At 39.2% G+C, this 23,094-nt stretch overlaps 1 protein-coding gene and 1 long non-coding RNA gene across 3 annotated transcripts in view; one reads left to right on the top strand and one right to left on the bottom strand.

Annotated features, from left to right (window-relative positions):
* Positions 1–1,370: 1,370 nt before the first annotated feature.
* LOC118986746 (uncharacterized) lies at positions 1,371–1,522 on the top strand. Its single transcript, XR_005066441.1, has 2 exons — positions 1,371–1,431; positions 1,489–1,522. It is a non-coding gene; the product is annotated as an uncharacterized LOC118986746 (long non-coding RNA).
* Positions 1,523–2,798: 1,276 nt separating this feature from the next.
* The window catches only part of MAN1A1 (mannosidase alpha class 1A member 1), a 152,371-nt gene continuing 132,075 nt past the window's right edge, over positions 2,799–23,094 (bottom strand). For both annotated transcript variants that reach the window (XM_037045844.1, XM_037045845.1), the window contains exons 8-13: positions 22,743–22,836; positions 16,239–16,354; positions 11,876–12,095; positions 10,944–11,116; positions 3,312–3,427; positions 2,799–2,942 (exon numbers count right to left, since the gene is read on the bottom strand). In XM_037045844.1, the coding sequence (XP_036901739.1) occupies positions 2,816–2,942; positions 3,312–3,427; positions 10,944–11,116; positions 11,876–12,095; positions 16,239–16,354; positions 22,743–22,836 (846 nt within the window). In that variant the 3' untranslated portion in view covers positions 2,799–2,815. The remainder of the gene's footprint in view (positions 2,943–3,311; positions 3,428–10,943; positions 11,117–11,875; positions 12,096–16,238; positions 16,355–22,742; positions 22,837–23,094) is intronic.

Below are 23,094 nucleotides of genomic sequence, written 5' to 3'. Positions count from 1 at the left end.
GGTGATCATGTTAGAATCTTAATAAAGTTATTTGATTACCCAAAGGCTGTGTATGCTAAATTATTTACAAATTAAAGTTTTTAATGGGAAACGTTTCCTTGTTAGGATGTTCTGGGTGTGGAATGGAATTACTATTAGGATTTTATATGTTCGTTTGCAACTGTACGCACTCACCCCTACATATGTAAAAACTTACTTGCAAGGAGGAAAAGATAACAAATAAGAAGATATATTAAAAGGCTTTATTCACAATAGAGAAATTTTACAAATATAGTTTTTAAAAATTACATGTCAATCTATTATGCTTCCCATAACATTAAAGATTTATAGAAAGTTGGAAATGGCAGAATGGACTTATGGCGAAATCAAAAACAATCACAGTGAAGAATGGGTAATAGAGATGGAGGAGTTATGATAACCATCGAGTCCTATACATTTCCATAGAACTTATCTGTGTAATATTAATTGCACAAAGCATACCAAAAACATATATAGAAAGAGAAAACTAAGTGCCATTTTAATTATTCAACTTTTAGGTGAAATTGCTGAAAATGAATGAAAGACAGTGTCTACCTAAGGACTTCAGTTGTTTAAAATAATTAACACAAAATATAACTCTAATTAAATTATATTGCCATAAAGTTAATTTCTTATCTTGTTTACATATTGGTATTTGGGACTTCTGTGAAAAAATCCAAGCTCTCGAACTAAAAAAAACTTTATTCTTGCCACGGGCAGAACAACACACAGTATGGTCTTTTCGCCCATTTCTACCCGGACACATCACAGTGCAGCATGTACCTAAACCTGGTATTGAAACCCTATCTGCTGAAGCAATACACATCAAATTTGTGTTCTTTCAAGTCAAATTTAAGAGCAAAGAAATGAGCTTAAATTGGTTAGTCCGCACACATTTATATAAAAATTATAATCTAAATATATATGGCCCATTTTGGCAATACTCTTTTACATTTTGCCTTTAAGTCCTGGGAAGAAAGAACTCTCCCTATCCATTCATTTTGTAAGGGGAGCCAAGGATATGAGTGGAAGCTATTTTAGGCCTCAAAACACATTAGCATGGCAATAACGATGTATTAATGGATATTTCTCATTTGCTAATTTTATTAATTTATTCTTTGACATGTATTTTGTATAGGAATGTACAATACAAGAATACAAGAACAGGTCACACATGGTATTCCTTTCAGATAAAGGAAATCTTTCGAATCACTTTTGAAAGCTGAAATAGCTAAAACAATGAAGTATGTAGAGATCTCAGAAAATAATTGTCTTAAAAATGTTAAGTTGAACCATATGAAGTTGCTGAAATTGGATAGTTTTTAAACTATGACAGCAGCAATTTCATATGCTTCAGCTTAGTCCATGGGGTTGCACTCATTTATTTGACCGCTGTACGTTGAATATGTAGGTGTTTGAAGTAAAGTCTTTGTACCTCAGAATATACATCATCAAATTAGCCCTTTCAAGGGGGAATATATATATATATAGTGATCCAATATAATAAAAGACAAGGTATCACCAAATCTATCAAATCTATTCTTGGGATAACCAATTATATCTCAAGACAATGCTCTGAAGAGCCATATAATTATTTTGATCTGCTATAGGACTTCGAGGGATTGGGAACATCCATTCCTACATACTCCTTCTGAACTGGGGTATCTATGTTGAATTTAACCAGACAAAAGAGACTATAATTTTTACTTGATCTAAAAGTTTATTACATTTTCCTCAATTAATCATGAATAAATACACTGGTAAAGCTTCTTTCAGAGTTAAATCCTGCCTTCACAAACTGAAATGAAGCAACATCACATTTGAGAAAGGGCCCTTTGAAAAATCTGATCCACATGTAATGCTTCCTTCAAGAAAAAAAAATTGATGATGAAATGCAAATTAAAAGCCATGTGAAATATTCACCCTCTTTAGCGAGACCCAGTTCTTCATGTAGTTAGTAAAAAGTGAAAGCTAACACACTGAGAGTGATACTATTTCCCTTTACAAAAGATAATTCAGTAACAGCAGAAATTTGTAAAACTTGCAAGCTCACTTTGCTGTGTGATGGTGAATGGAAGAAATGAACCAGTACATGATCCAGAAATGACATAGGACATTTAAGGTAAAGCTTGAGAACTAATTCACAAATCAGTAAACGCTAATATAATTCACCAACAAAAATACACTGTAGTCAGTATGAGATGATCCTTCTGGGATGATTCTATTTTGAATTAAAATGTAAGAGAAGTATTTTAGAAGACGTTCTATCGAATAATGATAGACCCGCGTAAGGAGGCTGTCACAGTTGTAAGATCTGTCTCTGGTGGATAGACAAACCATATTAACATGAGATTGAAAAGAAAAAAGCTTTTTAATATTAATTTATTATGGCTTTTTGCAACATGGCAAAACATTACAGCTTAAAGCAGACATCATCTCCTCATGGAGGAGGATCAAGTTTTGCAGTGAAATCAAAACTGTAATTAAGAGGTCGCTGGTATACCACTCTATTCAATTTAATAAAAATGGTACCATACCTTCATGAACTCCAGAGATAATAGATTACATAAAATAAAAAAAATTTGTGATCTACTGGTTGAGTAATAAAGGGTATGATAAGGAATTGGAGTCCATCTAAGCCTATGATAATAAACATAAAAAGACTGCAAAACAATTTAGAGCTCAGAATAATCATAGACCTAGTAATAAAAATTCATCATGTGCCTGAATACCAGAAAAGGAAGTATTAAGGTATGCAGTGACAGGAATGGAGCAGAGTAAAACGTAAAATGTCTTTTTATTTTTCATCGACTTCAACTTCCTTTCTATTTGTACGGAGAATAGGGAGAAGATGGGCCTCGGTATTGAAGATCCAATGTTCCAGTGGAAGTAGATCGTCATCAGAAAATATTAAGTATAAATATCTGGAGAGAGAAACATGAGTATATGAGGCAGTGAAACCAGAAAGACACAGCAAACCTACATCAACGTCTCCGTTCATCTGATGGGGAGCCATGGACAACAGTCAAGTATAGCGAAACCCTGGGGAAACACACTTACTGAAGCAGAGCGCAGAAGCTGCCCTGTGCTTTGCTCCTAGGGGGTGAGCAGTCTGTCTCAAGTGATCAGACTTACACAGCAACCGAAAGCAAACACGGGATCATGGCCGCACGTGGAGAATGGCAATTCAGAGGCAGGCATCCTTGACAGTGTTCGAAGGTGTTTAAGATAAAGACATGTACGAGGATCTGTCCAGCTCCCTCAGCTGCAGTTTTAGAATAATTTTTACTTACTTTAGTGTCTCTGCTAAGAAGAAACTCTGCTGCACATCATCGTAACTGTCATGTTTGAGGTAAACATCCCTGAGGCCCGAATAGCCCCCGTTTACCCTGCAGTGATTTTCCAGGGCCTACATGTAAAGAAGAGGAAAAAAAATGGTCACGATCAGGCAACTGAATGTGATTACTTTTTATTACTAGATTGTCAGGTTCAAATAAAATAAGGATCCAAACTGAATTGATAGATTATAACAGTTTTAGGTGGAAATGAAAAAAACCTATAAAATGTGAATGCAGAGAAAGTATGAAAACCTAAAGGAAATATGGATGAAATATCTTTTCACCTAATTGGATAAACTTCTATATTGAGTTTTGCAGTAATTTTTCAGTAGTTTTTACCATTTTCTCCTATGACCTGGAACAGGGTTCATCAAACGATCCACCACAGGCTAAATCCTATCTGCTATTTTGGTAAAGTATTACTGACTCACAGCCACACTCGTTTGTTTACATGTTGTCGGTGGCTGTTTCTCTGCTACAATGACAGCCGAGCAGTTGTGCCCGGCCCCCAAACCTAATTCTCTTCAGCTCTCAAAGGAAACATTTGCTGACCCCTGGCCTGGGAAGATGACTCATGTCAAATGGGGTTAGAAACTCTTGGCACAGAAAGTGTGCTGGACCCAAACCAGCTGCTACTATAATCAGAATGTCTCATTGCTTAAAAATTGATGGTGGGACACTAATTAGTGATACGGGTGACAGAGACACAAGAAAATGGAAAGCAGTGAGACAACTGTGGCTGGTATTTATTTCTAAAATAGGTTTTCCTTTTCTTTAGTCTGGGATGGAAGGAGATGGGAGGAACCCACTGGTGACCATCCACAGCGAAAGGATTCTACACCTCTGTAGCTGTCTAGCCATGACAAGTATTTGGAAAAAGAGATGGGTTGGGTAGTGTGGGAGTACATTTTTAGGTGACAACCTAAAATAACTTGCCTTCTACATTGTCTGCTGCCACTAAACTGACTGCTTTTTGCTTTTGAAATGACATTGGCTGCTTTACTAGTTACCAGGCCTAGTTGTCCATGAAAAAGTTATTTCCTACTTACCACATCCTATTAATCCTATTACCCATATAGTCACATAAAAATCCTCACCTGAAATCTGGTTCTAATTCATAGAATGTGGACCAAAAAAATAAACTTCAAGACTACAAAACCTAATATTTATGATGAAATAAAGAAAATATACCTGGCTGGTGTAGCTCAGTGGATTGAGTGCGGGCCTGCGAACCAAACAACCGCAGTTCAATTCCCAGTCAGGGCACATGCCTGGGTTGTAGGCCAAGTCCCAGTAGGGGACACACAAGAGGCAACCACACAATGATATTTCTCTCCCTCTCTCCTTCCCTTCCCCTCTAAAGATAAATAAATAAAATATTTAAAAAATATAGAAAACATTAACAAGATAAAGTTATTCTTAGATTCTCATGTCATTTTAAATTTTTCAGTTTACTCTTATGAGTCATAACCCTACCCCCTTTTTTATGTGCGTAATTGTATTGTCCCATTCAGCCCAACTATTGGAAAGATGGAGAACATACACCTTGCTGTATTAGTTGAGAAAAATCTTTATTGGCTTGAAAAAAGTTTTGGAGGAAAATACACCTCTCAGAAGGCAGAGCCCAGACAAGAGAGGAGGCGAATCTTGTGAGCAGGGACACGGAGCCGAGTGCTCAGCTTCCATCTGCAGATGCAGATAATGAGGACATTGATTTTGCACACGAGGGCCAGAGGGCAGCAGGAACACAGCTCGGGGGCCACAAGGTGAAGCATTTAATTACCAGGTTAAAGAAAATATAACTGGCAGGCTACATGAATACAGAAAATGTCTCATGATTTGGTACTTTTTAAAAGGCCTCGGGGAAAATAAGATCAACTTAAAAAAAAAAGAGCTCTGATTATATTCTGAGTTGCAGACAATGAGTCAAGGGAGAGAAAGCCTACAGAAAAGAACTTTCAGATCCAAATGTTTTTCCCCTTTTTTCCTTTTTTGATCCAAGTTCCTTTTGCTAATAAAAAATCGAATACTAGACACATTGGATTGATTAAGAATTATTTGTAAAAAAAAGGAAAAGAAAAAAATCAAGATTTAGAAGAAATGGGCAAGTTTATTATTATGGAACATAATGAAATCCTATTTCAGACATTTTCTAAAAAATAATTTAACTACAAAATTTTTTCTTAGTTTTTCTCTTGAAGTTCTTTGGAGATAACATCAGGAGAGTGCCAGGACGCTCTTGCTCCCATAGAAATTTCTATAACCTCCCTCTTTCGTTATAGAAAAAGAGTTACTTTGGGGGGTTGGCAATGCCTAAAGTGTTGGCAATGTTGGTAATGTGTCGACAGTGTTGGCAATGCCTCTTTTCAGTTCGCCCATTTGTGCTTTCCCTCCCACAGTCCCAGTGTGGAGAGCCCTAGTAGTTCAGAGCACAGCCTAGATGTGCTGACTGAGGCCTCAGCGCTTTCTGGACCCAAGCAGTGATACGGGCTTGCCAGCCCAACACAATGAGGTGAAGCCAGAGTCAGCATAGAACTGGGCCCTGTCACAGGTAGAGAGGCCTAGCTTCTTTTGTTTTCTTCAGGCTCTTAGTAAATTAAAAACAAAACAAAACAAAACAAAAGGAAAAATGCTAAAGATGCATTTTAAATTTTCAAAAAATGAAAAACCTTCATGTCAAGTCTAAATTTTAAGACTTTAGGAAGGTAAAGCTGGGGATAAGCAGCTCTCCGGGGCCCCCAGCGCAGGTCCTCGCTTCACAGAATCTCAACAGTGGAAGGGTGTACCCACAGCAGAGTCTGATCAGAGCACCATTTCACTACAGTCTGTGTTTGGGACTCAGCCTCTGCATATGGAGCGTACCCTGATTTTAGTAAACACTTATGTTACTTATTATAAGTGACTATGTGTGACTGGGATGTGCTAATAGTGAACAAAAGGATAGGAGGATTATTTCCAGTGACTGGAGTTCTAAACAAAAGAGGACAAAACACACCTGACTCCAAGTGACTGCACATTTTGGGGGTGGGGGGAGAAAGGTAAAAGAATAGTGGGCAGCATGAGCTAAATCGTAAGTCAGAAAGCATCACTGAGAGAACAGAAAAGCACTGTCTATCTACTGGGTTAGATAAAGAGCTGACCAGTGAGGATTTCCAAAGTGGGTCCCACGGAAGAGCACTTGTAACAAGGCGAACTGGTTGAGTGTGTTCTGAGCACCCAGCTAAATGAACATATCAGAGTCTGAAAACAGGGATCAGTTCTGGGGAGGAAGATGCAGGACCTGGGAGGACAACACTTCGAGAGTCAGAATGTCCACATGGAAAAGGTTAACGTCAGGGCACTAGAGAAAAGCGTCTGTGCAAACATTCCTACGTAGGGCTTATCCACAACTGCGGTCGGTCCAGTGGAGATGAGACAGGTTAGTAAGAAGCTAGGAAAATTCCTTGGCAAGCAGAATAGGAAAACTAAGAGAGAGAGCTGAACAAACTGGCTGAGCAGTTTACAGCCAGATAAAAAGGTCGCCTCTCTAGAGATAACATCTAGGCCTCAGTTGTATTTCAGCTCCAGGCCCAGAGAAGCAGCAAAACCAGGTGGGCAATGATCAGATGCAATGGCTAATGATCCCTGGCTCTGACCAATCAGTGGAGACAATGACCCTAAGGGGACATACCTGGAAAACTGATCAAATTCTGCTGCAACCCTCCCCTAAGATTCCCTAAGGCAAGAAAGAGAAAAAAGCCTCAAGACAGGGGAGAGGGGAGAGAACCATAGGGGAAAAGGGGATGGACTCACATGAACAAGTATAAAGGACACATGGACAATAACTAAGGGTGGGGACGGAAATGGGAGGGAGGTGCGGAGCACTGGACGAGGGGTGGGCAGGGCTGGGAATATAAGACAGAAAACTGTACTTGAACAAGAATTAAATTAAAAAAAGAAAGTCTCAAGACAAAGGGCCCAGCCTGCCACCTTCCCAGAGCCCCAGCCACTCCCTTTCTCTTCTTCCCCCACAGGTTCATGTCCCCTACCCTCTAAGGCAACAGGCAGCCGGCAGCTTGTCTTGGCCAACCCCCTGAATCCGTCCCCAAGGCCCTCTTTTCTCTGACTTCCCAGGGAGCTAAGGCAGCCCAGACTAGGCTCTCCTGTTGCTTCTATGCTGATCCCTTCCTTGTTTCACGGTCCCCAGCTTTAATAAGCACATCCTCACAGTCACCTGGACTTGTGTCATGAAATCTTTCCTACACAAAGAACCCACTCACTATAGCTGGCCCTAGGTAGACCTACTCATGGCCAAGTCCCTGTCCAGTAATATAATCTACACATACCTAACCTATACTTGTAGCCATTATACAATCTATATTTACACACACATGTGTGAATATATACATAATTTATAGTATGTGTTTTATCAGAATATTAATTATACATGTCTCACTGGGAGGAATTCAATAAAATTATTCCTGACATTATTGAGCAAAAGCAAAAGAACCATCCAGGTAGGTGATTTTTCTGGGAGGTCATTTCCCAAGTGCCTGAACACCTATGATTAATGGCTTGTTGGTAACCTGCGGAGGAGGTCTCCAGAGTTGTACGCTGGATTACATCCCTTCATATCTTGTTTGACACTGTTAAGAAATGTAGTTAAGACATGGACAGCAGGTTCATCAAGCGTATCACTGAAAGAAGGCTGGGGAGGGAGGCCCTGGCAGGAGATGGGAAGACAGCTGACTAGTCCATTATATACTGTAAGTATGAGTGTAAACAAGCAGGGACAAAGAGATGTCTCAACAGTAGTCAATGTAGTAGTTCACATCATTTGACTATAACGTTACGGTCGTCAGTGTAAGCCAGGGGCTTTCTACATCTACTAAAAGAACAATTTGGGCCACAAGCTGTAGGAAATAGCACTCAGAAGAGAGGTTCTTGAGTCACACACTCAGCCCTGGAAGGACACAGCTGGAAACCATGTCTCGAGAAGGTAGAGGAAACAGATGAATGAGGGAGGAAACCGTCAGCAGAAGATGCTGTCTTCAGATAACTGAAACGGACGAGAGAGGGGATTAGTTTTTCAGCTGCCCTAGAGCACAGAACACCATAAATTCTGGTTTTAAAAGGAGTAACTTCCTAATGCCTTTGGCCACTAAAAACTGACATGAATTACATTATCAGGAGCACATTCCTTTTTGCTACAAAGTCCTTGAATTGACGAAGAATAGCCACCCAGCAAAGATATACGCAGAGGAGTCTTTTCTTTGAGTGGAATCTGGACTAGGTGATTTTAAAGGTCTCACATGTTTTAACAAACATTTGGGTTCTCCTACAAATACAGCTTGAGACGAGGGTTGGATGCCGGAAATTTGGGGGGAAGGTGGTATCAGGAAGTGGGGAGAGTGAAACAGGGAAGGGAGAAGAGCCAGGGAAGTATGTTGTGTGCACCTCTCTCCCAGTGTGCAGCAAGGGCTCAAGGCTGCTGGAACCCCCCGGGGAACTGTGCAGCACACATCACGGAATTATTCTTCAAGGGAAGCCTGGGGGAGTTATCCATTCAACTCTGATATGTCATCGGTTGAGGCCTGCCCCCTGGGACCAGGAACTCTCCCCCACTTCCCAGACCACTGATCGCTGCCTGGGAGAAGTTTGGAGTCAGAGCAGCTGAGGAGCACAGGCACTGGAGATAACGCGGCCCGCACGTGAGGGCATCGCTCGCTGCAGCAGCTACCGCTGCAGCACAAACACTGGCTGAAGGGACTCAGCAAGGCAAGAAAAGTGTTGCCACACCTCCCACAAAGTCTGATTTGTGCGCTTCAGAAAAGGCATCAGCCCCAGCACTTCTCCCTCTCCACTACCTCTCAGTCCTAGAAGTCACTAGTTGCAAAAACAGGGGGATCCCTCTGCTGGGACGCAGTGAAACAATTTCACATGAGTCTACACTAAAAGACGGCAACGAATAGAATTACCGCCTCATCACATCAACCGTACTGCTTCACACACAAGCTCCCCTGAAGAACCAAGCGAATCAACGCTTCCTGCCCATATGGCAGAGGGGCAAACACAAGGCCCTCGGGCCAATGCCGCCCTCCACCTCGTTGTACCAGGTCCACCACCTTGTGTCTACCCACTGGCAGCGCTGAGCTCCTTGCCTCTAGTTAAGGGGTAGTTTCATTTGTACAGCCCTAAAATTACATTCGGCCCTTTGAAGGCAACTGCAAGGCTGATGTGGCCCTGGTGAAAATGAGTTTGATACCCGGCTATGGCAACGAAGACTTATTTAGTTTCCATTTTTGATCAATTTTGTCATACATGTTTCACATTCTAACATCTCTAAAATTGTCATGTCATAATTTAGTTGGTAGTGTTATACTTTCTTAATAATATATAAAATAATGGGGTTTCTTACCAATTATGGTGTTTTGGATTTCATGAAATATGTTATTCTTGCTATTTTTAATTGAAGCTGATATTTACAAGGCAAGTACTGGCCTTAATTCCTTTGCTGGCCTATTGAAGACCAAAATAATTCCCTTTCACCAGAACTTTGATGAACTGTAATTTTAATACATTTTTTCAGAGAAAAAAATATTTAAAGAAGTTGAAATTACTACTGACTAAACATAATTAGAAAACTTTGCAAAAAATAAAAAAAAGAGGCCTAAAGAATCTATTATTTAAAATGACTGATGACTAGTGATAATATGCACTAAATGAACAAGGCACTAAGCGAGATTCATTAATGGCTTCCTAAGATATTACATTTTACACAAAGGCAATATTCACCTCAGATTTCCTGAGAGATGTTACTCCTAATAGACTGCCTTTAAAGACAGCTAACTTTTCTAACAAAGAGTGCTAGAATATAAGAGAGTATAATTAAAGCGTTTGCTTGTTTTTATCCCCTGAATTTCCTCCCACTCCTTTCCGAATAATAGCTCTTAAAATTAGACATTGTTTGGTGCACACCCTGGAGGGCGCCTCCACTGGCATCCAGCTCACACTTGATTACCTTCGGAAGAGGATACACCATGGTTGGCAGGAAGAGACCCGAGGGCTGACAAAGAATTAAAACAGCATACTTACAGATATTCAGAGAAACCTGAGACTAGTGAAGGAATATTCTTGCGGAAAGTAGTTTTTCTACAGGTTCTTTTAAAAACTAGTGGCTAATTTAACCTAAGTAAAAGCATATACTGTATTATCATTTCAGTGACCAAAGACTAAGGGAAAAAAGTATATAGTGGTTTCTTAAAACCAACAACAGGCAGGGGTGACTACCCCCAAGTTGCCTAGAGCCCTTTGTGGAATTACGTGGTCGTCACTTCTACAGTTGTAGGAACTTAATTTTATAATATGCCATTCTAGATATCTCCTTCAACATCAAAGTGTGTGTGTGTGTATTTGTATTAAGCAAAGCTGAAGCCAGAGATACAGGATGACTTAACTGACAACACTCCGTCTTGAATGAAAAAAAAAAGTCTGGTCAAAGCTTTAAAAATTGTAGAAAAGTTGGTATGCTAAATTTACAGGTACCACTGAACTTTTTTTCCCCTGAGACATTTATCTATAAGAAACATAAGCAAATTAAAACATCACCTCTACAGCTTCCCAGGCCCATTTCCTGTACTTTGGATCATGAGTCAGTCGCCACATGTACATGTAAGTCTCAACAACCTCTGGCCGTAGGATGTAGTATTTCTCATTCTGCCTGGTAGCAATGGCTTCAACACCACCATCAAATCTGAAGGCTTCTGGTCCCAGTTTCACATCTAAAGAATAAGCAACAGTTGACGGAGGTTGTTGTCCTGGGCAATGCTCAGTGTCTACAACTTAACTCAAATTAAGACAGTATCGCACGACATTCAAGAATGATGCCAAATCATTGGCATTTCAAAGAATAGTTATAAACATTAGATAGTAAATAATAGTCAATATATTTTCAAGTTTAGTCATCTAAAAGAGGACATTTGAGAAAATGGTAATGATTCTTCATTTTCTTTCATTTAATCACCATTTACTGAGCACCTGCTGGGGAGGTACAAGGCACCACCAAATACCTTATGAGCAAGCTAGAAAATCAGTCATTCTAAATTTTAAGTCATTACATCATGAATTGTTATTTCATGTTTGTGCTTCAAACCCAATTTTAAAAGGAGGGAGCCAGACTGAAAATCTATTTCATGGAGATGCTGGGAAGATTAATAATGGCTTGCACATAAACACACTAAGCTGCTTTTGCACTGGGACAGAAACTCTTATCCAATGTTACTCACCTGAAGTGAGGCAAAAAAAATTATACTGGCATTAAATGTCTTATGGCCTAGATTTCTGTTTGGTGGCAGACTAAGAGTAAATATTTTTATGTAGAAAACCAGTGTCTTTTAAATTGAAAGTACAAGTTCCTTTAAGATATTTATCATGATTTGGTACAGTGGGTATTTTTTGAAGGCAGCAAAGACAAAGGTCCTTCCCAAGTGAAATAAAAGCACGTGGCAACAGGCTGTAAATGAAGAACAGCATGTACTCACATGTGCGATTGTAAGATTCATGACAGGTGCGGGCGATCTCAGCGCCCAGTTGAAGGTAGTGCTGAGTCAGGTCTGCGGGAGCATCATCCGCCCCAAGTGCGAACATGCCGCCAGCAAAGCAGGTCAGGTGGCCCATCTTGTGCTCCAGGAGGCCCCCTTTCCACTCTGCGATGTACGTCAGCCCCCGACTGGACTTGCGGATCAAGTGAGTCTCGATCGCCTGAAAATAACACTTATTTCCAGCATTTGTAATCTCTTTTCAAATCTGCACTAAAATACCCCCGAACATTAAAAAAGTAACAAAACTTCACAATTTGAATTTGGTGTTACAAATCCAGTTCAGTCTCAAACTTTATGTTATTCCTTTCCGTGGTCTTTTTCTACTCTGTGCCTAACTAGTTTGGTTATTTAGAATGAACCCTGGGGGGCCAGTGCGGTCAGTTTTGTTCGGTTCAAGCACTTGTAGCCCACACACCTAAAACGCTGTCCCCTTCTCCAAGACAGTTACTGCGGGAGTCGTGACAGTTGGTTTAGTGCATTTCCATGTTCAGAAACGGGAAAGCGACACAAAGCACAGCCCTGCCCTGGATGAAGAGCAGCACGCATCTGTGTGTGACACCCAGGCCACAGCGGTGTTCCCCTTTCCCTTTGCTCCGTTGGGTTCAAGGCCTAACAAACCAGAGCGGGGAAAGGACCTGTTCTGTGCTTCAAATCCCAGCCTTGACAAACTTTCTTCTATCTGTGAACTTTGTGAGTGATTTGCTTACTATATCCCTAAATCTCAGTATTCTTATTCATAAAATTGGAATAGCAGTGTCTGCAGAGAAAACCCTGTAACGTTTTGTTTGTAAGTGGTCAGCACTCGACCAGCCCTCGGTGGAGGTCATTCATCACATCGTTCACATCTCCAGTTTGGTAACACTAGAATCAAGTCCTGCCCTCATAACTCTATTGCAAAGTACATTAGTATACAATGAATAAATACTTTTATAAAAATGCAGATCTGTAAATTTGGGAGAAATGTTAATATTTACAAAAATTATTTATAAAACAGTTTTTATTTCTGCCCCAGGACCACTGATACTCTTTTAAAGTAGACAGAGAAAATAAAATAAGCCTTAGATTTAAAAAGCAAAAATGAAGAATGTTTGGAATTACTAATTTCCCATTACTGTAATAGAAAATGACCCCTCCCCCCAATTACTTCATAGAAGGACAAGAGCTATGAGAAAGTCTAGACATATTACACTATTATCAAAAAAAGAGGACTTTTTAGAACATTTGGGAATAGTAGACACAGATAAAATTTGTGATAGAGAAGAATAAATTAAAATGAATACTCAGGCAGATAAAACTTACCCTACCTTTATTAGAAGTAAACAAATGAAACCAAGATGTAAGAAATAAATACACTACTGTGCTCATTAACTGTAGTTAAGCTAATTTTATTGATGACTTAGTTATTGCATTAATATTTCATTCTTATTTAATGCAACTGAACAACTTAGCTATTTACACTTCTCTTAGCAGAAACTGCAATAAAGTCCTTTAGGCAGCTATCTGTTCATCACCCAAGAAATCATTCTTTCTACAGAGCAAGAGTAACAGCTTTTGAGCATGGACTAGAGAAACATTATTATCCTGTTTGGATACTGCATAAAGTACTATATTATTTTTGGCATTAATCTGACCAAGTTGCTACTTCTCAAAATAAATTAAACAACAAAGTTTCAAGACCTTTAGAGAAACATTTGTATGGCAACTAAAAAATGTAAATAAACATAGAGAAGGAAAAACAGGCTTTTCATGGCTCTAAAAACATGCTGTGTCAAGTCTACAGAGAATTGATTAGGAAAAAAAGCCATATATTTTGTGATTTTTATCCTTGTATATGTGAAAAAATAATTTGGTGAAGCCTACAGAATCCTAATTATCCAATATGTACATCACCTGCCCAGGTGCCATTCACTTCAATGGACCTCGGGCAGGGTGGGCATCCATCACTGTGGATGTTTAGTGTGGTCTCCAGGGAAGGTCATGAGAGCCAATGAAAAGCTCAAGATATTTTATTACTGAAACAGCCAAAGAAAACATACCACTCTGGGATTAAACACTTTCTAAAATCCACTTGAAGCTAAAACTGATGAACTATGTATCTCCAGTAACTCAACTGTCCAGAACAATAATGTGAAGGGTCCACTCCTTGGTGATAATGATCCCTGTAGGTACCATCAGGCAAAGAATCTTTGCTGCGTAAGGCACGGCTACTTCTCACAATCAGAAGTCTAAGTGCTTTAGCCTTGCTTTCTAAGTTAAAAACACAATGTATTGAAAATGTATTTACTATTAAGAGAAACAGGAAACACTTTGACTTCAATTGTTCTTAATGGATTTTCCTGTCAATGGTTTGCCTAAATACAATATGTTAAAAGCTGTGTGGGCATACCTCTGATAGATCTAGAAACTGAGGGAAAATAATACTTCAAAGAATATTTTACAGTTGCTTTTCCTGGAACATCAGGTCTTAGAGGGCCAAGATCAGAATAATTAGAATATCTGCCAGGACAGTAATTAAAAAATGACGTAATGGAAACCATACTGTATGTATGGAGAACTCCCTAGGTTAAAACCTAAATGTCACAGGAATGAAAAAAAAAACCCAAATAAACAAACTTGGAAAAGGCCATGTGGACCACATCTCAGTAGACTTTTGATGTTGATCATGTTCCTTAATAAAGGCTGTGCTAAATGAAGGCCTATGTTCTAACAAAGGTGTTTTGGTTCCTATATGTGAAATAGCAGAGTTGTACCTGCTGCATTAGTGAAGCTCCCCACTGACCTTGAGAAGGGACCAAGGTGATATTTAATCTGGTCGACCGGAGCAAAGCAAGTTGCATTTTATTTGAATAGATAAAATCAGCCCATGTCAAAACCAGCCAGACCTCTTCTAGGGAGACCAGTTTTAGAATAATGACTTCATTATTGGAATTCCAAATTTCCATTTTTTCCCTTCTATCAACTACTACTCTCAATTATAAAAATCAAATTAAGTAGTCAATAAAAAGGTCAATTTTCGGATGACTTAGCCATAATTTTACAACATTATTCGAGATGCCTTGATAATAATAATAAAGTATATGTAAACTACTTTTATTAATCATAAGGATAATTGACTGTGTTACAAAATTTGCTGTGAAAAGCTGGGTACAAGTTCAAGTATTTTATGTCAAATGATTTTCTTTTTTCATTTTATTTACATTCAAAAGTTATCTTCACTTTTGAAGGAGGCTTAATTTATTCTTACACTGACTACCTCCTATAGACTTCCCTAATTAGTTTCTAACTTATCTCGCTAACTTACTGCCCATAACAAAATATTTATATTAGGTATGGAAATTATATTCGCATGTAAATCCACAGTGGTGAGGAATCAAGGAGCAGGAGTTGACACGAATTTTAGTTTGAATTTTGGTTTCACACTCGGTCTCTCTGAAGTGCAGTTGTCTCATCTATAGTACAACTGCACAACCACCTGTGATATACGGTGAATAGCATCTAAACTGCTGTGAGCACACCCACTGATGTCTGAAAGTATGTACCTAACACACTATTTAGCACACAGTATGCAGGTCAACAAGCATTGGTTCCCCCTTATTGGTCCTCTGTTTTACTTTATTTTTTGATTTCATCTTTATTATAATTTTTCCCATTACCATTCACTCCTCTTATGCTCCCTTCCTCTCAGCAATCACCACACTACTGTCCATGTCCATGAGCCCTTTTTCCTTTTTACTCAATCCCTCCACACCCTCACCTCCCTACACCCTCCACTAGCTGTCATCCTCCATTTTAGACCTTCAAAAGCTGCTAGTCATCTTGTCTTAAACATCAGTTCCGTTAGTTCGGATTTTTATTTGAGAGTACTGTCCCTACAGCTCGGGAGATAGTTTCCTTCAAATGAAGGTAGGCATTAGGATGGTCTATACTGTTGGGTAATTTTAACTTAGTCAGTTTTCAGGACATAAATTCAGGATTTTCCCCTCGCCCTAATTTTAATTGACTCTAAGCAGAAGACTCATGCTCACTGAAGAAAAATGCCTTTTTTTTCCAGGTATGTGAACCTTTTTTTAAAGATATGTAAATCTTCACTGAGGTTTGAATCATGTAAAAAATTTAACTGCCCTCTTAGAACTAAATACATCCAATATAATTATAGCTATATTAGTAGATATTTTTCCTTTACCTAACTGGAAATAATTTGTAACCCATTCATGTAGTAGTCCGTGTTTTTTCCACTAAAGCTTGAATACTATGCAAGTTACAAGTAGTTAAGTGGCAAAGGTGATTTAACTGTTGGGTTTACCTGAACAGCATCAAAATACATCTTCTTAGCTTCCAGATCTGTCTTGTCAGACATTAACCATGCCTTTAGCAGATATTCATAAAAGCTGTCTCCGAGTCCTCCCACTGATACGTGATCTGCAAGAGAGGGAAATGCATTTTAGAGTGATTCAGCCTTTAATTAAGATAATGCAGCAAAATCACATGAGCAAGCCAGGATGCAAAATCCCCATTGTCAACTGCAACTTAATGTTACATTTAAATTCCAGCAAATCTCCTGTTTTCAGAAAGACATTCTAAAACAAGCAGATATGCTATTAAGTAATGTGATACATTCTAAATAATTACCAGGGTACTTTTGTAAGCATGAAGATAAAAAAAAAACATATAATCCCCGCTAATTCCCCAAATCAGGTTCTCTAGTAAAAATACCAAAATAAAATATTTCACAGTATATATTCAAATAAATTTTTCATTGCTTTAACTCTCAACAATACAAACATGTCAAAGTTACGGGTATTAGCAAATGTTTTTAAAGAGTGGCTTGCATTAACACAAGAAGCTCTGCAGCTTCTTGTGGCTCATTATCACGACCCCTATTAGCAGATGGGTTTTCTAGTGTTATCAGTCTGAAGGGTTCACATCCTTGGGTAGGGCTGTGAGAAAGGAGATAGGGCAGAACCTTCTCTTCCNCTAGTAAAAATACCAAAATAAAATATTTCACAGTATATATTCGAATAAATTTTTCATTGCTTTAACTCTCAATAATACAAACATGTCAAAGTTACGGGTATTAGCAAATGTTTTTAAAGAGTGGCTTGCATTAACACAAGAAGCTCTGCAGCTTCTTGTGGCTCATTATCACGACCCCTATTAGCAGATGGGTTTTCTAGTGTTATCAGTCTGAAGGGTTCACATCCTTGGGTAGGGCTGTGAGAAAGGAGATAGGGCAGAACCTTCTCTTCCTTACACACCATTTCAACATTCCTCTTCTGCTGCCATTTATTATTCCAGGTCCACTACAGGCATTACCAACAACCTTGCAGATTGTAGGGTAGATATCCTCATTAAAACTGAGAACACTGCCCTGGCCAGTGTGGCTCAGTTGGTTGGAGCGTCGTCCCCATAACCAAGAGGTTGTGGGTTCGAGTTCTGATGAAGGCACCTGCCTAAGTTGCCGGTTTGATCCCTGGTCCAGGGTCATGCGGGAGGCAACTACTCAATCCTTCTCTCTCTCATCAATATTTCTCTTTCTTTCCCTTCCTCTCTTTCTGGAAGAATTGGAAAAATGTCCTCAGGTAAGGATAAATAAAACAAATAAAATCTTTAAAAAGTGAGAAAACTGACTACAGACTCCAAATGAGATTACAACCTTGGTAATTGCCATTCGATTCAGCCCACATAGAGTCTCACATTCCGATGGGCTTGATTTAATGCTTTTATTTTTCAAGCACGTTCACCTATGAGAACAGTGTAATCTATTTGACATATCTTTCCTAGAATTCATAGAGAACTTGAGCATTAGTAAAGGTGTGCTTATTTTGGAAAACTGCATTGAGTGGCTACTCGGTAAACCACTAAACAACGCAAAATTCTTCTGTCAGTCTTAGTAAGGACTACATCTATTCAAGCTAGAGGGGCTGTTTTTTAAGTAATTAAATATGTGATTTTATTATTAAAGTCCAAAATTCTACTGTAGTTTTAATTTTCATGTAAAATTAGTGTTTTTACAATTATAGAGCTGGTTCTTTTTTAAAAAAAATGAGATTGCTTTATTTTTTATTTATTTATATTTTTAAAAAGATTTTATTTATTTATCCTTAGAGGGGAAGGTTAGGAGAGAAGGAGAGAAATATCAATGTGTGGTTGCCTCTCGTGAGTCCCCTGCTGGGAACTGGCCTGCAACCCAGGCATGTGCCCTGACTGGGAATTAAACCACGATCCTTTGGTTTACAGGCCCGTGCTCAATACACTGAGCTACAGCAGCCAGGGCAAGCTGGTTCTTAAAATAGCAATGTTTGAAGTAACCTTTATAGTTTCCTAAATAAATCACCACAGAAACCTCTGACATTTAAAAATTAAACAGGCTGAGACCTATCTCATCAGTAAGAAGCCCTATTGTTATAAACATGATTGCAGGGGGCAAATGCAAGACATCCACGGTGAAGCAAACCACTGTCCGGTTCCTGTCCGAATAACAAGGACTAAGTGAAGTAATAGGAAACGAGGCCACGGTCCAGACAAGTCCTTCAGAGTTAAGGCAATGAGAGCTGAAAACTAACAGCCAGAAGCAGCTTCACTGTCTTCCTGTTTGGTTTATGAATCTATAAGAAATGAAAGAAGCAAGTTTGGGCATTTGGTGATTTTTAAAAGGGGGAAAGATTACACATTGATATAGCTATTTTAATTAATTTTGGTAGGCAGTAGTTAATTTTCTAGCCCTTTATTTCCTAACGATAACATTTTCATATTTGGAAGGAGTACAAATTGAGGAACTGAGAGGAGCAACGAGAAAGTCCTGTTGAGGTTTCAGCAAATCATCACTAGGATCCCCCCGCGTCTGGGTGACTATTTGTGTTGGCAACAGAGGCCTGTGTAAATAAAGATCTCAGTGGATGTAGACGAGAACATGCCTGATTCTGTCGGCAGGAAAGGGCTGCCTATTTCCAGAAAGAACATATGTACTATTTTTATTCCCAAATGCCCTAAAGGTATTGTGTACTATAGTCACTCAAACAGTATGTTCTTTCTGAAGGGGGTAATTTATTCTTTTCTTCCCAATAGAAATAGGTCCGATAGAAGATTCCTAACACTTAAAAAGAGAAAAAACAAAGCAAATAGTAAAATAATTAAGACAAAAAATTACATACTCAATATTTCCAATTTTTAATTTTATAGACTTCATGCGGATCTAAACTTCTCTCTTCAAAGCAATCCTCCAATGATGCTGTGACACTGTATGATAGTAACTCTGTCTATCGACCTGGAGCCTCATGTCTGGCCTCAACAGCCACAAGATCTCTTTATATTATCAGTGACCAGGACTAGATGCTGCCTCTTAGCTGCAACTGAGGGGTAGGGGCAAACTGTTCAAAGCAGAGGCAGATAGTCAGATGGGGTACAGAGTAAGTGTTCACAGATTTCAAGTAAGTAAACACCTGCTAGGTACATGATGTTATGTATTGGGTTAACAGAAACGACTGAGAAAAAGTTACTGTCCTTGAGAGTTTTCGAGCCCTAGGGTGACGGTTATGTTTGTACATCGTTAGGAAAAGGGCTGTGATGGGACAGTGCCCAGGTGTTGGGATGGGGAGGGAGGATGGGTGGGTAGGGGGGAAATGGGTGCTAACCAATTCCAAACTGGGTCTTCAAGAAGAAGGCCTCCCAGAAGAAATGGCAATTGAGCTGGGCCTCGGGAGAGTCAGAATGGTGAAAGGGCTGAGGAAGCAGAATGAGCCCAGATCTGAGCACGGTCATGCAGGCCTTGATTAAAGAATAAAAAAATAACTGTCTTCCTTGTGGCTAGAACACAGGATGGCGCTGGGAGAGGAGAGACCTGGGACTCATGAACTCTGTTTGGTTTTTCCACTAGGAAACTGACCCATAAGCAACCCAAACATAAAGGGCTCTTTGTACCAGGAAACATGGCCAGATACATAGTATATTTGTGACCCAGAAGGTGAAGTCAGGATGTTCTAGTACAATCAACTCTTCTGTCCCTTTTCACAGTGACTCCTAAATCCTTAATCATAGGAAGAAAACTGTAAATCCTAGCTAGAGACTTTTCTTAAACTTTTGAATCTTTCATGAGGAGAACTCTAAAAACCCTTGTTCTTTAGAGAGTCATATTTAGTCATCTTGTCCTTAGAAAGCTGCTCAAGTTCTGTTTACCTCAAATACTCTAGTGGTCCTCAAACTTTCTATCATTTTAGCACCTCTTTATACACTTTTAAAAACGAATAAGTACCTCTCCAAACTTGCTTATGTAATATGAGCAATGTTTACCACAGTGGAATTAAAACAGAATTTAATATATTTTTATTAATGTATTTAAAATAATAATATACCCCTTATATAATGTTTTCATTAAAATATATTGTATTTTACAAAACAAAAATAATTAGTGAGAAGAGTGATGCTATTTTACATATTTGTACATCTAATGTTTCCTGCAGTAGAAACCAGGGGGCTTTTCCTATCTCTTCTACATTCAGTCCATACCAGACCTTGTCCTGGCTGAAACAGATGAAGAACATTCAGCCGCACGGTGATAGAGTTGGAAAAGGGAAGAGTATTTTAATAGTCTTTTCAGATGATTACGGATATTTTGCTTTACTACTAAAACAAAACTTGGCAAGTATTTTTTTAAAGGTTAAAGTTTTTAAAAAGTTCATTGCAATGAAGAATTAGAAACTGTATTGATGAACTTTTGTATTGTTGCAGTTAAAGCCACTGGTCTATCTTTGAATGGATCCTTTTCTCATACATGATTTTGTAAAAGCAAGCACTGGTCGTTCGGAAAATATTGCTCACTGAATTATGCAGATCTTTTAAGCGTTGAACACATTTTATTAGACAGCAGCAAAAAGCCACATTTGTTAATATCACCACCAATCTCATCAGAACAGTCTTTCAGTGTTGGTTAAGGGTAATGGGCTCATTCACGGTGGCATGTACAAGTTTCCCAAAATTCAAATTTTTACTTAGAAGTTCCAATTTCATCACTGACACGGGTACTGTCAGTTTTCTTTGGAGTGACAGGCTCATTTTCCAGAACACATCTACTAAGTACCCAACTGGGAAGAGACATTCTGCTTTCAGTTGTTCTTTCACGTGAAACTGGTGACCACAAAGCAGTAGTGACCAGGTCAGCTCACCGATCGGACAATCACACGAGTGCCTTTCGACGAGGTGACCACTACTTTTATTATGCAGAGGTGTTTTCAGTACACTTTCAACTCAACTACACAAAACATTACAAAGATATATATTCAATGGCTGAGATTTTCTAGAATCGGTCATTTATTTTTGCTTCATTAAGAACATTTTCGTAAGTGAAACTGGCTTTTCCTTCCTACCTCTCCCTCCCCCTCCTTCCTTTTATCCTGCCGTGAATATTTAGGATGTGACTATTAGCAGCACTTGGAGCCTCTGCCATGGTTTGCGCTGTGGCTTCAGCAGTTTCACCCACTGACACTTCTGCAACGTAAGTGCAAATGTCAGCACAGTGCCAGAGAGTCTTAGTGTTGTTATAAAAACAGCTTTGACCTTGAGGACCCCTCGAAAGGTCTCAGGGGTGTCAAGTGATCTGTGGATCACACTCCCGTTAAATGATGACCTTGATTATGGTTTGAGAATCTCAATAGCTAGGCCTTCTCTCGCCATTACTAACACCCACAGACATGGATTTTTAGCATTTTTTCTACTAAATTATTCTTTAAGCAAAGTGCTTCTAAAGTAACAATGAGGCACAGCCATCTAAGAATATATGGTATTAAAATACAATGAAAAAACTCAAATTACAGTAAAACTTTAAGGCATTCTGACACAGTCGGCACAGCTAGGCGTCTCACTTAGTATTCTTCACTTGCTCTCAGTTGCTGCTTAATCTACCGCTGTTTTTTCCAAATCAGTTTGAGAACATTTCTTTCAAGTCTTCTGAATCATTATACCCCTGGTCAGACGCTGTAAGGATCTCAAGTGAGGGCTTCTGGCATAATACTTTCTCCTGCCCTAGAAGTAATTCTGCTGGCAAGAAGCCTTTATCTGCTGGGCTTAAAATTAAGTAGGGGAAATACCCTGTTTGCTCTTTCAATTTCCCGACCCTTAAAGATTCCGACTCCTCTCTCATCTTGTAGTCAACCAGAAAGAAAATGTTATGAAGTAGAATGATCTAGCTACTCGGTCTGAAACTCTGATGACAGTCATTAAAACAAAGGAACGGCCCTGGCTGGTGTAGCTCAGTGGATTGAGCACGGGCTTGCGAACCAGACGATCGAGGTTTGATTCCCAGTCAGGGCACGTGCCTGGGTTGCAGGCCGGTTCCCTGCAGGCCAACTCCCAGCAGGGGACACAGGAAAGGCAACCATACATTGATGTTTCTCTCCCTCTCTCCTTCCCCTCTAAAGATAAATGAATGAATAAATAAATAAATAAATAAATAAAATTAAAAAAAAATTAAAACAAAGGAACGATTTTCCCTCCTATGCATGTGACCAGCTTCTTACAGGCTAACATCCTCACACTACCCTGACTCGATCTTCCCCTTGTGATTAATGGCTTTCACTGTGCTTATATGTCATCATGCTCACAGTTACACATGGAAAATAAACACTCTAGTTTCCTGGTAACACTTACAGCCTGTTTTTCTTATGACAGACACCTTCTTATTAAAGGAACCGTGCCTTCTTTCCCCCTTTCTAAGCATTCTCCTAGAAGACTGTGCTTTATTCTGCTTTTCCGCTTGGTTAGGAGAACAGTGCTGGATACCATAAAGAGCTAAAACAATGTTAAACCTTTGACTTACATTGACCCCACTGTCCACTGCTGGGATTCAGGTAGTTAGGGTAAAGGCCCTGTGGTTTTTCTAGGTTGTTCAGTACTGTTCGAATATTCATTACCTACAATAGAAAATAAAATGTTGCTATTAAAATCCAAAAAGCAATTTTGGTGCCATTCTTCTGTCTTTCTTGATTATAGTTCCCCATGTTAGGGGAAAAAAAGTTGATTTAAATGAGGCAGAATTAGAACAAAGACAGTTGCTGCTGGCTTACAAAACTAATAGGCAGTAAGCGAACACAGGCACACTGATCTACCACATGTCAGATGCTGTAAAAGGAACCAGGGATATTTCAGTAGATAAGTGAGGTCCATTCCAG

Source organism: Sturnira hondurensis, unplaced genomic scaffold (genome assembly GCF_014824575.4).
Source record: "Sturnira hondurensis isolate 20B ecotype Veracruz unplaced genomic scaffold, ASM1482457v3 Scaffold0004474, whole genome shotgun sequence".
Classification (NCBI taxonomy): domain Eukaryota; kingdom Metazoa; phylum Chordata; class Mammalia; order Chiroptera; family Phyllostomidae; genus Sturnira; species Sturnira hondurensis.
Note: the sequence above shows the minus strand (reverse complement) of the source record. Positions and strands in the feature narration are given on the sequence as shown.